At 41.1% G+C, this 17795-nt stretch overlaps 1 protein-coding gene across 16 annotated transcripts in view; it reads right to left on the bottom strand.

Moving 5' to 3' along the window:
* Positions 1 to 17795, bottom strand: part of SPAG17 (sperm associated antigen 17) — a 246713-nt gene that overhangs the window by 211143 nt on the left and 17775 nt on the right. For all 16 annotated transcript variants that reach the window (XR_014054585.1, XR_014054589.1, XR_014054587.1 and 13 more), the window contains exons 2-3: positions 3952 to 4092; positions 3280 to 3363 (exon numbers count right to left, since the gene is read on the bottom strand). Coding sequence is in view for 8 of the 16 variants with exons in the window: in XM_081492940.1 (XP_081349066.1) it covers positions 3280 to 3363; positions 3952 to 4092 (225 nt within the window). In the remaining 8 variants the exon portion in view is untranslated. The remainder of the gene's footprint in view (positions 1 to 3279; positions 3364 to 3951; positions 4093 to 17795) is intronic.

Here is a 17795-nt window from a genome sequence, read left to right as displayed (position 1 = left end):
TATGTATATGTATACATATATATATATAGCATATAATTTTTTTTTTTTTTGCTTCAGTTTCAGCATCAGTCCTTCCAAAGAATATTCAGGGTTGATTCCCTTTAGGATTTTTATAGTATGGGTCAATTGGTATAATATATTTAAAAGATCAAAATTGTCAGCTCCACTTCCTTTCCAATGCCACCTTTTCTCAAGGCTGCTCTAGCTCTCACCACCTAGGCTAACCTAACCTCATCTTCCTTAAGATGCCCAGAACACTCCATTTCTCCCTCATAGACTTCACTGACAATTTTTTGCATTGTGTCATACAGTTTAGCAAACATATATTGAATACCTACTCTGTGTCAGGCATATCTATTTTCTTTTCTTTTTTTTCCCCCTAACTAGTCCTTATACTTCTTGAGGTTAGAATCTTTATAATATTCATATTCCACTCCTTCCACTGTCTAGATAGTCTGACACCTAGTGCTTGAACAAAAATGTATTTATTGTTTGACATTTAGTAAAACTGGTCATAATAATGAGAGAAATGTCTGTATATCCATTCTCATGTGTGTACACATCTTCATATAGAATTACATGGCGTAAATTATATGTAATGCCAGTGTATTGGATCATAACCATCTTCATCCTCATGATGAAATACTACCACTACTACTACTACTAGAATGATGAAGTGATAGCTAACATTCCTGAGACCAGATACAAAGGGGCAAATTCTCTTCCCATTCCCACATGGGTCTTTGGAGTAGTTCCTTCTAGAGCAAAACTAGTTTCTCTAAAGAGAAGGTGAAAGAACACATGGATCACTATGTCTCTGTGGAAACACATTAGCAGAAACCTAAGCATGTTTTCAAAGAATGATCAATAAATACTATCTCACAAACACAATATGGTGGCTAGATGAAATTCAAAAGTTTCAGGGGGAAATTACATAAGTTCCAAACGAGGCTGTGTGTACGTAGCACCAAGCCATCCAAATGAAAGCTTGAGCAAATCACTGTGGAATGTGGTCTTTGCTGGCCCAGACATTTCAAGTCGTTATTGGAAATATGTAATGTGGTTCTGACACTCTTTTACTACTCATGGATCAACTGCATTAGAGTGAAGTTTCACTTGAATTCTCTGCTCCTAATCGACCGCAGGTTGGGAAACCAGAAAGCCAAATAGGTTAGAATTGTGTTTAAGAATGAAGAAGCTCTGATTTAAGGCTGATGAAAGTATCCTACAAATAGAAGTCAGTATCAGTGCATAGCCTTTATATTATCTATTTTGAGTTCTCCCTCGTCCAAAATGGAGATTCAAAAGGAAACAGAACTCTGTGAATTTCCCATGTAACAGAGGCAATTTTGTTGGATTATCTTTTCTTCCCCCACCACAGTTTCCTTTGAGAAGAAAAATAAAAGAGTTTCTAAACAGGCTCTTGAGCAATTCACCTGTGGCCACTGTCCTAGTTGCTACCGACCATGAAAGATTTTAGGCAAAAATAGAGTTACGAGCAGGCTGTCTGCATGCCTGGAAGGTCCAGAGGTCCTCAAAGAGTTTGGCTTCTGGGCCTCTTTCTGGGCCACCACTCCTAACTGCCTTGAGACTTAGTAGGCACTGGTTGTAGCATTTCACTTCTCTTGGGAAGAGGGGCCAAAACAGGTCCTAAGTGTGGAGGGACTGAGGTTAGAGATGTGCCCTCTTCTCCAGATGTGCATGCAGGCCTTGGCTGATACTACCCAGGAGCCTGCATTTGTTTTATGTATTTGATCCACTCTTGCTACAGTGACTGACATTAATGCAGGTCTGGTGCACCCCAGGTCCATCTCTGTGGTGCTCATCCTGCTTTCCCTTTTCTTCTGAAACCATTCACAAGAGCGTCTGTGAGCCAGAGTGGGAAGCTTGTTGCCCAAATGCTCCACTGGAAGAATGTGGGGGAGCCAGATGTGAGATGGACCTCCTCCGAGTGAAGACTCCTCGGAGTCACAGCACAGATTGGAGAGGAATGGCTTTCTAATTGAACTCTGGGTCTGTAACTTCCAGCTATCCGACATCCAAGTCAAGATGCCTGTCCACATCAGACGTAAAAACTGGCCCGTTATCATCTCTGATTTTCTCTGAGCATCTTTGAAGAAGAAAGAGTCCTTTGGGTGGGAAGGAGGGGGGCGGCTAATTGATCCCAGGCCTGAGAATTGGACGTGGATTTCTATGGCTACTTCAGAAGAAAACTTCCAATATTTTAAATCCAGGTATCACATAATGTTTCAACTTGGGCACGCACATGTGGGACATCCTAACAAAAGCTAGAAGGCACGTTCTCTGACCTTAACAGTGCAGAACGAGTTCTCCATGACAGCAGGAGTAGTGCAGCAAGAGTTAATGCTACAAAATCCACAGTATTGGCAATCGTAAATAAAGCCAGGGGAGCTTGTTCAGATAGTACTCAAGCAACACTACAGAGCCTATTATGAAACCATCCAAGAACCAAGACACATAAAAACTTTATTAGTCATCACTGAAATAAAGTGCAAACAAGTTTGTTTTGAAAGATCCCCAAATCTTTATGCTTTTGGTCTGCAGAGTCATAAAAATAGTGCCTGACAAATTTTAAGTGATATTCTAATTAACTGTTGGATTTTTATAGTTTCTTGCAATTGGATATTAACAAGGCAGGGTAAGAGGAAAGCCCCTGTACTGAGCCTGAGTTCTAAGTCCTTTGCACAAACCCACTGGCCAGCCAGGCCAGATTTTTGCATCTGCTAGAAGCGGAATGGATCATAAATCTGAAGATTATTGTTATTTTCACACTGATTAAAGTAGAATGTGAAGTGTACACAAAGTTCACAAATGGATGGAAAATTATTCCAGTTGTTTCTCTGTCATGTGCCAGGAAGCACTTTCTGGGGCATTTTTACATTGTTTGTTTGGTGAAACTAACACTTTGTAATACACCAATGACACGACCCCCTTTCATACCTTCACACACTCAGTAATAACCATAAAAGAGTATGACCCAACACTTTTATATACACACATTTCTGATTTATATTCTTCAATTGGACACAGTGATAGTGTAGACAATGTGGGACAACTTTTCTCCTAAAGGGGGAGTTTATTAAAAGGGAAACAGATTTTTTACATGCCCATCATTAGGAACAAACAGCCCTAACAATGAGAGGGGATTTGCTTTCAAAGAATGAATTAATTTTTTCAAAAAGTGACTATAAAATTACTACTTCAGTTCTTGTTTTTTAAAAAATTACAAAAATCTCTTTAATCAATATATTTACCTACCTCATAATATAAGGGAGCATTACCACTTAGAGGTTTCTTTGCCTTTTTAGATGCACTTCCAAAAAGTACACTTGATCCATTGACCTGTAAGAAAATTCATTTAATAAGGAAAAAGAAGGGCTTACTTAAAGAATACTTAGATAGATGTAACTTTCAAGTACCCGGGTGACTTGCGGGATTAGGGACGAGATAGTCATCAGTTAGTTCAAATATTTATAGCCACTTTGGTAAGCTGTTAGTAATCGTATGAGGATGTGCCATCTGACAGAACTTCTCTGTGTTATTGTTCTCCTCCAACCTCTGACAGCTAGGATTCTTTGGAGGCTTCGTTTTTCCAGTTATGGCCTTCCTTGGAACATTAAATAGTTTTGTCTTTTATTGCTATTGAGACCTTTATTAAATAATTCCTCACAAAACCTAGCATGGAGCCTAGTATGACCTCAGACATTTTTGTTGAATGAATGGATGTTGAAAGGGCAGCATTCACGAACAAAAAAACAACCCCTTCCAAATTAGATCTTTCCGAATTTATTCTAGCTAAGTGTTTGAGCAAAGTTATGCACCCAAACTTACCAAACAGTCCAAGAATGTGTTAGTTTTTATTGATTTCATTACTTTATTATTTTAAGAAAGAAGTCTCCAACGGGCGTCGGGGTGAGAGGGGACAGGTACCTGCTGGACAATGTCTTGCCAGGAGACCACACTGAAGAATCTGCGCTGAGGGACTTGGACAGCGAGGGTGAGAGCTCGAATGAGAACCTCGTCCTCGATCCGGTTTCCAACGATAAAAGCGATGGAGCCCTTCCAGTCGTTCTGTGACAAAATCAGAAGGAATCAGGCTCTAAGTACTCCTGGCGAGGTAATTTTGTGTCAGAGGCTTCCATTGACAAACAGGGTAACTGTCCTAGAAACCTTACTTTAAAGACAGGCTGACCTTATGGTGTATGTGGGTTTTTGATTCAAGCAGCCACAAGGCGGCAGTATTGTGCCAAATTTCATGCAACTTGCCCAAAAAGCAATTTCGCTGAGAAACAAGGCCTTTATTTTAAGGAAGACAATTTTTAATTTTGTAAATGACACATTTTCACTAGAATGCTGTGCAATAACACTTTGGTACTGGAAAGCAATAGTTCATCTGTATGTTACAAATGTGCATAAATGTACAATTTCCAGTGCAGGAATCTTTGTTTTGTTCCCTGATACATCTTAAGACTCTAAATACTGCTAGGAAAATAGGAGGAGCTTGATAAATATTTGTTGATTGTTGGGTAACACTAAATGAGTTGCCAAATAGGCTTTTTTTTAACATGAGGTAAAATTCAACCCCAGAGTTTTTGTAAAGCACAGAACTAGAACACATATTCTCCTCCTAATTGCTAATTCACATGTGAGTTCTTTTCACTCTCAAGAAATAGGCTGCAGTTTTAAACTTGAACATGAAATGTTTCATCAAATAAAAAAATAAGTTACTAAAAACCAATATACTTATTCAGTAATCCCTTTCTCTCTATTATAATTTTGTTGGGAAGAAGCAATTCTCTGGAGGAAATGAAGAATGGAATTGACTGACTTTCCCATGATGTGGTGTTAAGGAAAGCCAAACTCATGCAAATTAGGTCTGTTGCTTTTGAACACTCACTACCTTGGGGAGATGGACCAAGCAAACGTGATACATTTATCAGGAAAGGAAGATAATAATAAGGGAGGACACCCCGGCCCTGCGACCTCTTTAGACCTTAGTTTCTCCATTTATAAAATAAAGGGGTTGGACAGAGGCTATGTAAGATTTCCTCTAGCTCCATTCCAGAGATCTGATAAAAACAGAGTAAAATTCACCCTTGGTCAATTCCAGAATAATGTCTAAGAAGATCTGGAAAGATTTTACAGAAATTTAATGAAACACATAATTTTCCATGGTTCTCTGGGTTTCTGTCCAATTCATGTGTCAAGTGATAGAACTAGAGTATAGATGGGAGAAAAGACAAATTCTTCTTTACCATCAAAGACTGACTATCGTTAAATGTCTCTTCTTCTCTGCATGGAAACTCACTAACCCTAACCACATAACAAAACCCACACAATTTTCAAAGTTGTCACCAAAACAAATAACACACATAAAAGCAGAAAAATGTCTGATCTACAAAGTGTGTATTTGTGTTTGTGTCATGTACAAGCATGCATGTAGGTGTGGCTCTGCGTCTCCTTCTGTTAGACTGGATTTAAAATCTTTTTTGTTTGTTGACTAATTCACCATAGGAAGACTGAGCATCTGTTTTTCAAATAGCCTGATTCTGAAAAGCAAGTGTGATATTTATAACTGGAAAAAAATTCCATAATCACCAAATGACCTTTCTCCACATTGGATGCCTTTTCTTTCCTCTTGTCTGCTCCCTCAGTCAAAACTGCAATTACAATCATCATTAATGAAGAAAAATCTTTCCTTCCTTAGTAAAGTAGATGCAGTTCCTGAACAGGCAATACCTGATGCTCCTATTAGTTACAGTTTCTACACTGAAGATTTTAATGGCTACATCTACCCGCTTATCCCACACCCTCTTACAGATTTCCTAGCCAATATTCAAAAGCTAATGGTGATGAGAAATGGCTGCCTCTCAGCTCTTTGGGGACAATTCAGAAAAAGGGCATCGTAATCCGCCATCTACCCATTAGTGTCTGGCATTCAAGACAGGTGTCGACTATTTAAGATCAGAAAAAAAAAAAGGTGAGGGAAAGAGGAGGAGGTAGGAGGTAACAATTATTGAAATCTGCCATGTGTCGGGCATATGTTATCTCATTGAATCCTTAAGTAATCCCTTTAAATAGGGGCAGTAATACTTTATAGATGGAAAAACAGAGGCCCAACGAAGTTAAACAGCTTGTTTCAAGGTCATTTTGGCAGAACTTCATGGAGACCATATACATGGCTCACAATTTTGTGATTATTTCAGAACAGTTTTGAAAGCAAGGCTTTAGGTTCAGAGCACCTTTCCATAATCCTTAAATTGCACCTAATGGCTATTTTGGCCACAGTATACCTAATAGAGGAAGATTTATATCACATGTTAAAGTATATAGAGGTTTCAAAATAGATGATGTATTAAAACTTTAAAATGTCTAAGATTACTTTTTTTTTTTTTATCAAAGACTATTTTACAAAGGCTAAAAGAGTTTGAGGAAATTTCCCAAGCTTGTCTCTCTCTCAAAGCCCATTGTTCTTGTTGCTTTGCACTGTAGGGGTACATCTTGACGCAAAATCTTTTCCTCTGATTATTGGCGAAGTACTGAAACTCCTGGGGTCCCAGTGATCACTCTGAGACAGATCGCCTTCACTAGAGCAGGAGGAGATTTGTTCATGTTCAGAACTCTCTACAAGGTCCAAGGGGAGCTAGGCCATGTGTCTCCATTGGAACGGGTCCAAGAGTCCAGCTGAGGTCTACTTTCTGCACTCTCTAGCCCACCAAACACCTACTCTAAAAATTGGGTCTATTTGGCAAAATAGGACCGACCAAGGACTTGGTTGGAATCACGGGTTAGTGTCTAATTACATCGCCAGAACCCAGGGAAGCATAAAATGAACTGACCAGACAGTAATAACACAAAGATTGCCTGTCCAGAAGGATGCGCTCACTGGCAGGCTGCACTAGGGGGCAGCGAGATGCCAGGAAACACACAATACTCTCATCACAGAGAGCAATCATTTCCAACTGTGTCTAATTAGGGAGACTCGTTAACTAAGTGATGCTCTGCAAATAAAATTTTTGAACTTTTTTACTTAGTATTTTAGGATAATGGCAGATTTCAAATCTCTCCTATCTGGCTGCAGTATTAAAAATAGGAAATTAATTTGGAAAAAAAAATTCAGCCCAATTTAAATTTGGCAACATACTGTTAAAATGCACCCTTCCACCGGTATCCCACCCTAACTCGCAACTAAACATAGTCCTTAAATTTGAGTTCACAGGGCAACAAGTGACATGAGCACAGAGAAAACGAGTGTTGACTAGAGAGGAGAAATGAAAGTACAACACGCAGAACCTGAGTCATCACACTCCTGAGTGCTGCACTGCTCCTACCTGTGTATGAATTTGATTAAGACAGTTCAAGAAGCTCGGGTGTAATTAGCAGCATGAGCCTAGAGAAAGAAACCATTATCATCTTCGGAGAACTACACTGGATGTATCCGACAGTGAGGGAAGAGGGTTTCAGTCTGGCACATCTCAAACACCTTAGGAAATAAAATCAGCTTTCTATCGCCGGCAGACATCTACTGAACATGCTTATTGTCAAGTCTTGCCCTCGAGTAGTTATTGATAAAGTCATTCCCAGGATGGAATGAAGTCATGAATGGACACAATCCATTACCTTTTATTTACTTTATCAGCCTCACCTAATTTGAAGCCTGGCAGGAGGGTGCCCTAACCCAAACACATAACTGACTCCTACGGCAAGAAAGTACTCATGTAAATGCAGAGAATCTGGCTGCCCACATAAACCCACTGTCCCAGAGACATACGGTAGATTCATAACAATTTTTCTTTCATACACTGAAAATTCTCCAACTTTTACTTAGGCATTCCTACATTCTAATATAATTACCCAAACCATTTCAAATGTAAGTGAAAAGTAGTACAGTGTAGGGAACTTAATTCAATATGCTGTGATGAACCATAATGGAAATGAATATGTAGAAAGAATATATATATACATATATGTATAACTGAATCACTTTGCTGTATAGGAGAAAGTAACACAACATTATAAATCAAATATACGTCAAAAAAATAAATTGAAAAAAATAAGTGAGAAGTAGCTTGTCCATGATGAGAGTGAGATTTCTTTCTTCTGTTAGCACAGTTGATTGGCTGGTATAGGGAGTGACAGGGCAGATATGCACGTGCTCTCTCCTGCTGCCTTTTCTAGTGTGTCAGGGGATCTGTTGCCCTGGAAGATCGGGGTGAGATTCCCACAGTCCTCTACCCAGAACTGATTGGAACCTGTGGAGCTCTATGAAGCAAAAAGCCCTATAAAGCCCCAAATAAAATCAATGCAACATTAAAAAAGTCAGGTTTTTGTCGAGAGTTATTTAACACTGTGCAGATATGCAAACCTGTACTTTATGTCAATACTCTGCTGAAAGGATAACCTTTATGTTAAGTAGATTTACTGCCTAATGGACAGGGATTTGTGAATGTCTTTCTCATACAGGGTTTTTCCTTCAAAAGGAGACTTGGATCTCCATCAGCAAAGGGGTGTTAGTATGGGCTTTTGGCCAGAAGAAGAAATATTTTTATTACATTGAACTGGCTGCTATAATTGTATTTTTTAAAAGGAGATCCTAACTGTAAAGTGAGTTGGAAATATAAGTTAAAAATTGGGTACACATTGTTATGTAACAAACAAGAACAATACAAAGGACCAGGATGCAGTTTGACTGTCTTAAGTAAGTTCACTTCCCTGGTGGCTCAGATAGTAAAGAATCTGCCCGCAATGCGGGAGACCTGGGTTCGATCCCTGGGTTGGGAAGATCCCCTGGAGGAGGGCAGGGCAACCCACTTCAGTAATCTTGCCTGGAGAATCCTCATGGACAGAGCTGCCTGGTGGGCTACAGTCCGCGGGGTTGCAAAGAGTTGAACACAGTTGAGTGACTAAGCACAGCACAGCACATAGATGCTTCTTTAATTATAGGTTTCTCACAATTTATTATAAAGGCTACACTTTGGCATATCATCACTGTGCTGTTATAAGTATTCCTTATTTAGGAATTATTTCACAGGACTGTTGCATTTTCTCAAGGAGATTGTAAGCCCTTTAGATTGGAAAAATTGTTTTACGTGCTTTTGCAGCTCGAGTCTAGCAGTGAATGCAAAACAGAGCAGGGCTCTCTCCATGTAAATATCTGTTAGTCAACAGAGAAGATGCTTAGAAAGAAATCTGACCCTGGGAATCATAAAGCCCTAGAAAGTCAGGAAGCTGAGCAGGACCTACAGTCCCTAGCCTTGAAGTCCTTTGGGAGGAAAACAGACTGGATCTGATCTAACATGGTTCATACCAGGGGTCAGTAACAAGGGTGTGGGAAGCTAGACCCTGCTAAGCCATCCCTCTGCTAAGACCTGTTTCCTGGGAGTGGCTCAGACCAGTAACCAGACTGGCAGCTAGGGGAAGGAGGCAGCTCTTCCTGAGAGGAGGGAAAAGCCAAAGAATCACATACACGTACGTGCTGACTAAAAAACTACTCCTCCGACCTCTGTCCTTCTTCCTACTTTTTCCCATCTCCCATCAAAAAGGCCATTGGTGGGCAGTTCCCTCTTCCACCTATTGCCTACGGGCTGCAAATTCTATGATTCCCTTCTCTTGTAAGATGCCTTTGACATTCTTAGGAGCTTGATTTTATGGTGGGAGGTATCAGAGTAGGGTGGGGAGAGAAGGAACTACACATAAAATGAGTCATCTAGGTCCAGAATGTACACCTGATTCTTGTCTCCTGCAGCAACACCACCCTCTCTGAACACCCTAATTTTCTGACTTCATCCAGGAGTGTTGTTGTTGTTGAGTTGCTCAGTCGTGTCCAACTCTTTGAGACCCCATGGACTGCAGCACCCCAGGCTTTCCTGCCCTTCACCATCTCCTGGACCTTGCTCAAATTCATGTCCATTGAGTCAGTGATGCCATCCAACCATCTTGTCCTCTGTTGTCCCCTTGTCCTCCTGCCTTCAATCTTTCCCAGCATCAGGGTCTTTTTTAACGAATCAGTTTTGGCTGCATTTTCTGACTTCGTCTGGGAGTGTGCTGAATCTGACTGCCCACAGCTCTTCCTGACTCTATTCAATGAGGTTGTGTTGATAGCCTGAAATTTGCTGTGGTGGGAGCATTTACACTGCGACAATAGCAATGCTACGAATCAGAGCTTCCCTCCTGAAGAGCAGGCTATTAAATATTTAGCAGCACACTGTGGCCCCCATCCCAGGAAGGTCTGTGGGTCTGCAACTGACTTAGAACTGATCTTGACTTAAAAGACCAAGGTTGTCGCTGAGAAAATACTGAAGGGCAAAGCAGATTTTCTCCATCCTCCCCCTTCTTGCCCCCAATACACATTGTGCAGCTGTGTGCCATGTGAATTCATAATTAAATGTCTGTTGTTGTTGGTTCAGTGGTGGCCTGGCCTTTAGCAATATCCTTCAAAATGGGCTCTATAAAAGCAGGTGACGAGGTAAGGACAGAGAGGCCACTGTGGTAGAAGCAGGGCCAAACCACTCCAAGGCTCTCCTTTCCTCTTGGCCATCTCAGGGGTTACTTCCCCACTCAGGGCCTGAGCACTGTGGCTGTTGCCATGGGAGGTCCCCAATACTCCCTGCCCACAAGTGATAAGGCTCCCTCATACTGTGGTGGCCCCTTGGAAAAGCATTGGTCATTGTGGCATAGTGATCTTTGAGCCTGGTCTCAGGATACAGAATGCCTGTTTTTGAAGCTCAGTGAGCCAGCTGTGCATCCTTGGGCAAGTTACTTAACTACTCTGTGCCTCATGTATAAATAAGCGTAACTACAGTACCTTGGGATTGTTTTAAAGATTGAGTGAGAAAATCTTTAGAGAGCCTTTCTCGGCACAGCACTTGGCAATAATCAAAGCCATCATGACGGATATTGTTTTGGGGGCTTCTCCTTGTGTTAGTCATTAGAACAAACATGGTTACCCCATACATGCTGTTTCAAGTGTAGAAAGCCTATGGGTGAACCAAGAGAAAAATCAAACAATATCAACAGCTGCCTCATGAGTGACAGTCAATTTGTAAAATAATTTTCTTTTGATAACAAAAAACTTGTTAACTAATATATTTTAAAAATATTTTAGGTCTTTGGAAGAGCGGGCAAAAATCATGAACACAGGCTATTTAAAACTCTACAGGTATAGAATTTTGGGAGCTGTGGGAGAGAATGCGAGAGTGAGGCAGGAGAAAGCTTTAAATCATTTCGTGCTTGGTGCAGATCTGTCAGAGATGTCAACCCATCATGAGCTGTGAAAAGACAGGGATTAGAGTTAAATGAGGAGTGCAGAGGCTGACTAAGGAGAGGATGAGTTCTGAAACAGCCACACACAGAAGGCTGGCTACCACGCTAGTTTTCATTAGAGACGGGGACCTGCTTACTTGAAGAACTTGGATCAAACGTTCGGTATTTGCATTGCAAACACTCACCTGGTTAATCCTATGGATCCAGATCTGAAATACTGATATCAGGTAGGGCTAGTTCTTGAAAACAAAAGCAAAGTGAGCTTTTCTGGTAAGTGGCCTGAGCTGACCTCTAAAAATGGTGCATTATTCACTTGACCCAGAAAACTCCACAGAATCATGCAAATCAAGGGTTCAATTTGTGTTCACTTCTGCTTTATTGACTATGCCAAAGTCTTTGACTCTGTGGATCACAATAAACTGTGGAAAATTCTTAAAGAGATGGGAATACCAGACCACCTGATCTGCCTCTTGAGAAACCTGTATGCAGGTCAGGAAGCAACAGTTAGAACTGGACATGGAACAACAGACTGGTTCCAAATAGGAAAAAGAGTACGTCAAGGCTGTAATTTGTCACCCTGCTTATTTAACTTATATGCAGAGTATATCATGGGAAACGCTGGGCTGGAAGAAACACAAGCTGGAATCAAGATTGCCAGGAGAAATATCAATAACCTCAGATATGCAGATGACACCACCCTTATGGCAGAAAGTGAAGAAGAACTAAAGAGCCTCTTGATGAAAGTGAAAGAGGGGAGTGAAAAAGTTGGCTTAAAGCTCAACATTCAGAAAACTAAGATCATGGCATCTGGTCCCCATCACTTCATGGGAAATAGATGGGGAAACAGTGGAAACAGTGTCAGACTTTATTTTTTGGGGCTCCAAAATCACTGCTGATGGTGATTGCTGCCATGAAATTAAAAGACGCTTACTCCTTGGAAGGAAGGTTATGACCAACCTAGATAGCATATTTAAAAGCAGGGACATTACTCTGCCAACAAAGGTCCATCTAGTCAAGGCTATGGTTTTTCCAGTAGTCATGTGTGGATGTGAGAGTTGGACTAGAAAGAAAGCTGAGTGCCGAAGAATTGCTGCTTTTGAACTGTGGTGTTGGAGAAGACTCTTGAGAGTCCCTTGGACTGCAAGAAGATCCAACCAGTCCATCTTAAAGGAGATCAGTCCTGGGTGTTCATTGGAAGGACTGATGTTGAAGCTGAAACTCCAATACTTTGGCCACCTCATGCAAAGAGTTGACTCATTGGAAAAGACCCTGATGCTGGGAAGGAATGGGGGCAGGAGGAGAAGGGGACGACAGAGGATGAGATGGCTGGATGGCATCACCGACTTGATGGACATGGGTTTGGGTGGACTCCGGGAGTTGGTGATGGACAGGGAAGCCTGGCGTGCTGCCCCCTGAACATGGGGTCGCAAAGAGTCGGACACGACTGAGCGACTGAACTGAACTGAACTAAGAACACTCATGAAATCACCCAGGCCATTAAGGGTATGCATATCCAAAAAGCCACCAAGTATTTGAAAGATGTCACTTTAAAGAAACAACATGTGCTAGTCTGTTGTTACAAATGGTGGGGTTGGTAGGTGTGCACAGGCCGAACAGTGGGGCTGGATGGGAAGGGTTGGTGGCCCCAAAAAAGTGCTGAATTTTTACTGCACATGCTCAAAAATGCAGAGACTAACGCTGAACTTCAGGGCTTAGATGTAGATTCTCTGGTCATTGAGCACGGCCAGGTAAAACAAAGCCCCCCAGGTGCAGGATTTACAGAGCTCATGGTCAGATCAATGTCTCCAGGAGCTCTCCCTGCCACATTGAGATTATCCTTACTGAAAAAGAACAGATTGTTCCTAAACCTGAAGAGGAGTTTGCACAGAAATAAAAGATAGCTCAGAAGAAACTGAAGAAACAAAAAGTTATGGCCTGGAAATAAATGCTGCAAAAAATAAATGCAAATAAAAGTTTTTTTTAAAAAAAGCAAAGTGACTGAAGTTTATTCAGGATAGAGACCATTAGGGCAGCCCTCTCTCTGGATAAGATGGGCTCCCTGACTTGTCGCTGCTATATTCTGGCTCCCCTAGGTCCTGATGGGTGAATTTCTAGAATTCCCCATCCCTTCTCTTGGGTAGAATAAAATTATCCACATCACTTCCTATTCAACTCAGAGTCTTAATAGTTGATTTTGCTAACTGGATGAATAAATACACCCCATGATTTTGGTAAAATTAAAAGAAAAAAATTTAAAGTATTTTCTTCTTTCCAAGGTACCTACAGTTTTCAAAGGAATCACTGTGACTCCTGGACTAACTCAAAGGGAGGCCCTGCTAAGGAAGGCATTTTAGGCAATGGGCTGGGGCAGTGGAAAAGGCTTCGCTAGAATCATATCACCTAGATAACTTCCTACTGTGCCCATGTGCCTGGCATATAGTAGCATTCAATAAATGTTCCTGGAACCTAGCAGCCAAAACCACACACTAAAGAGAATTTTTACACATTCTTAATATGGGAATGCCAACTAAGTATGTGGCATTTTATCAGCTACACTTAGCAGTTTGTAGAGAAACATGTCTCTGAATCACTGAGCATTTGAATGAAAGGAGGAGTATATTCTCTTGAAGTTTAGACAATATTACAATGCCTTATATTCACTGATGAGAACTCAGCAGTCCAGAAACATCTTTACTGTGTATGCACACTACTCGTCCGGTGATCCTTGCTTCATGAATACTAAATACGATCACTAATTAAAATTATTGAAGTCCTGGTGTAAATATGCAGAGCTTTGAGGTGGTATCCAATTCTGCCTCTGTAGATTCTCAGCCAAACGACCTTGGATCTATCTTTGCGACAGTTTTCTCATTTGTAAAAATGGACCTAATAACACAAACTTCCAAAGTTTGTTGCAAGTCTCTAATAAATAAATGTGTATATATATACATTTACATATATATGTATATATATACTACAACTTACAAAATGCTTCATATATATTGAAGCATTTTGTAAGTTGTAGAATTCCATGCAAAATAAAATATTAATACATGCAAAGAAAAAATTCCAATTTTCCTTAGAAAGTCCTGCAAAAATGGGTTAAATCAGGTGATCATGTCTTTAATTTTCAACTTGGATATGTCTTGAGGATCTTCTTCTGACAGTTAGCCTCTGAGCTTAGGCTGTTTGATTGTTTCTCTTTTGTTTCTTTGGTTTCTTGGCCCATCCCAGCAATCTAGCACATGAGTCTAATTCAGTTTTGCTCCATGCATCAGAGAGTTTTAAGACAGCTATTAAAACACCACATGGAAAAGCTTTGCAGGGAATTCTACTCCACATAGAAACCACAGAAACCACTACACACCTTAACTATCTCCCCGCCCCCCCAGAGTTGGCTAAAATTACGGCTCCATTATGTTAGTACAAGCCAACCAGTTTTATTGCTTGGAGCAAAATCTGAGGTCCAAAATGAACTTCAGAACATAAAAAGTAAGGCAAACCTCAAAAGGAAACAAGCTTCTTTGGGTTTTGAAACAAATATTACATATCAGAGGCATTCTTCTAACGGAGGAGACCAAGCAAAGCCAAGAGGCGTCCTGCTAATTGCTCCACAAATGTAAAATTGGAATCAGGGACTCACCCCAAAGAAAGGAGATCTCTTTTCATCATCAGATATTAAAGGCTACAACCTTTCATCAATTCCCTCCTCAGACATGAGACCCTTATGCGCCTTCCTTGAGTCCCTTCAGTGTTGAGTTCCTGTCTTCCACATTAAAAACTAAGATATATATATATGTTTAATATTTATTTGTTTATTTGGATGCATTGGGTCTCAGTTGTGCCACCCGGGCTCCTTCATTGCACAGTGCATGGACTCTCTAGTTGTGGCACACAGGTTCATGAGCATGTGGGCTTCAGTAGTTGTGGTGCTCAGACTTAGTTGCTCCACAGGATGTGGGATCTTAGTTCCCTAACCAGGGGTCAAACATGTGCCCCTTGTACTGCAAGGCAGATTCTTAACCACTGCACCACCAAGGCAGTTCCTAAATATTAAGATATATTTTCAAGACTCAACATGAGCTCATTAGTTACTCAATTTTACTTTTTTGGCCTTGCTGTGTGGCCTGTGAGATCTTAATCTCCTGACCAGGGATCGAACCCATGTCCCCTGGATTGGGAGTGCAGAGTCTTAACCACTGGATCACTAGGGAAGTCCCAGTTACTCTACTTTAGCCCTTTTCTTCTGTTTTCTTTTTCCATTTTCCTTTCTCTAATTAAATGCCATTTATTCACTAGGCATTGGAGCTAATTCATGAACTTGTATGGATCTGGCACTACAACTTCAAAATAAACAATTGATGCTCTTTCTAATGAGCCATCCATGCCCCACATCTGCTTCTTGGTTAGTGTCATCTCACTTATTTGTTCACTACAAAGTCATTGATACAGTTTAATTTCTGCATCCCTCTTGAGTGAGTGCAGAACATCCAAGGATGCTTCTGATTATCACAAGGATATAAGACTGCTCTGATTACAAGCACTCTATCCTATTCACCCCCAAATTCAAGAAAACATCCAAGAAATGTCAGTGTTGTGGTGACCAAATTTCACTCCCCATATGATCTCTGATACCTGGAAGCAGAACAAAAATTCTCTGATGACCTGATCTGATTTTTAAGCCTAAAACTGTGATCTTCAGATTATGTTATGGGAAGAAGGGGCATGCATGGATGATCCTGGGCAAGATCAGATCTTCTAGTGCCTGAGTTTTTGTCACGTGAGGAGGGAATGTTGGCTCTATCCGAGCACTGGGGGTGTCAGGAAAACTGTGAGAGTGCATCTTGAGCAAGAGGCGTGGCATAGAATCTGTGTCCTGACTCAACTCGACAAAAAAAGAGGCAGAGTCCACCTCAACAAGCGTTTGTTAAATTGGTACGGTTAAATGTCCTTTATGTGGGACTGCCTTTGTGGCTCAGATGGTAAAGAATCCGCCTGTAATGCAGGAGACCTGGGTTCGATCCCTGGGTCAGGAAGATAGCCTAGAGAAGGGAATGGCTTCCCACTTCAGTATTCTTGCCTGGAGAATTCTATGGACAAAGGAGTCTGGCTGGCTACGGATCATGGGTTGCAAAGAGTAGGACATGACTGAAGTGACCAACACTCTAAATGTAACAAATTGTAAAGGATGTCCCCAAATGACCAAGATATGAGTCTGAAAGTGAGCTAACAGTGCTTATACTTCCTTAAAAGGCCTTTTCTTGTGCAGACTGACCACCCAGTTGCTCTGTCAGGGGAGTTAGGGTGTGTCGCTCTCCAGAGCTGGTTCTTTGCAGCAATCCTGACTTTAATAGCTGCCCAGGACCCAAGAGTTGTTCCAGGAAGGCAAGAGGTGATGGAGACCTGCTTCTGAATGAGGAAACTGGGGTCAAACCTCCAATTCATCAGGAAAGAGTTGAAAGTATCGATCGATATTAATCCAGCCTAGAGAGAGGGCAAATTAGAGTATGGGTGGTGTCTGAAGGAGTTCCTGAGATCTTTTTTCCTAGAACTCTTGTCATTTCCTTCAGATCTGCACTCATCTGTCCCTGTTTGAGGGAAGGGTTTCTTAGGAGGTGGTCAAGAAAGTGAGGTGAGGAGAGTCAGGAGCGGAGGCATCACTGAACCCAGAAGGGGAGACAAACAGTAGTATGTCATCAAAGGCAATTAGGTTACCAGTCACCTTAGCAAAAGAGTTGTACTTTAGTAAAACTGCTTCCTGCCTAATCCTTCACTCCTGCTATCCTGTACATCCTCATAACTCACCTATCTCCTTTATAATATGGACCTCACATGGTTTAATGACCATGTGATAAAAACATTCTAAGTTAATGCTCATGACAAATTTCAAGGCCTTAGACCTGGTTATGGTTATTAATTTTCCCCAATTACATAGGTACTTGGAGTCTATTTATTGGTTGTATCAGGGAAATAATTCATTATAATTATTTCTTTCCCATTGATTCCCTAATGTAGGCCTTACAATAGCTCTTTAAATAGTAAAATGAAAAGACCGTTGGGTTTAGTATCAGAAAACATGATTATTAGTCCTGATTCCAACCACATGGTCTTGGAAAAACACTTATGTACTCAGAATCTGGACTTTCACAAAATAATACTTAAAGTAAAGAGTCACTCATTCAATCACTATTTACTGAGGAGTTACAATGGACTTCCCTGATAGCTCAGTTGGTAAAGAATCTGCCTGCCATGCAGGAGACCCCGGTTCGATTCCTGGGTTGGGAAGATCCCCTGGAGAAGGGATAGGCTACCCACTCCAGTATTCTTGGGCTTCCCTTGTGGCTCAGTTGGTAAAGAATCTGCCTGCTATGCAGGAGACCTGGGTTTGATCCCTGAGTTGGGAAGATCCCCTGGAGGAGGGAAAGGCTATCCACTCCAGTATTCTGGCCCAGAGAATTCTATGGACTGTATAGTCTATGGGGTGGCAAAGAGTTGGACACGACTGAGCGACT

Source organism: Giraffa tippelskirchi, chromosome 5 (genome assembly GCF_054371585.1).
Source record: "Giraffa tippelskirchi isolate mGirTip1 chromosome 5, T2T-mGirTip1v1.2.pri, whole genome shotgun sequence".
Taxonomy (NCBI): Eukaryota; Metazoa; Chordata; class Mammalia; order Artiodactyla; family Giraffidae; genus Giraffa; species Giraffa tippelskirchi.
The sequence above is the reverse complement of the archived record's forward strand: the minus strand, read 5'-3'. Positions and strand labels throughout refer to the sequence as shown.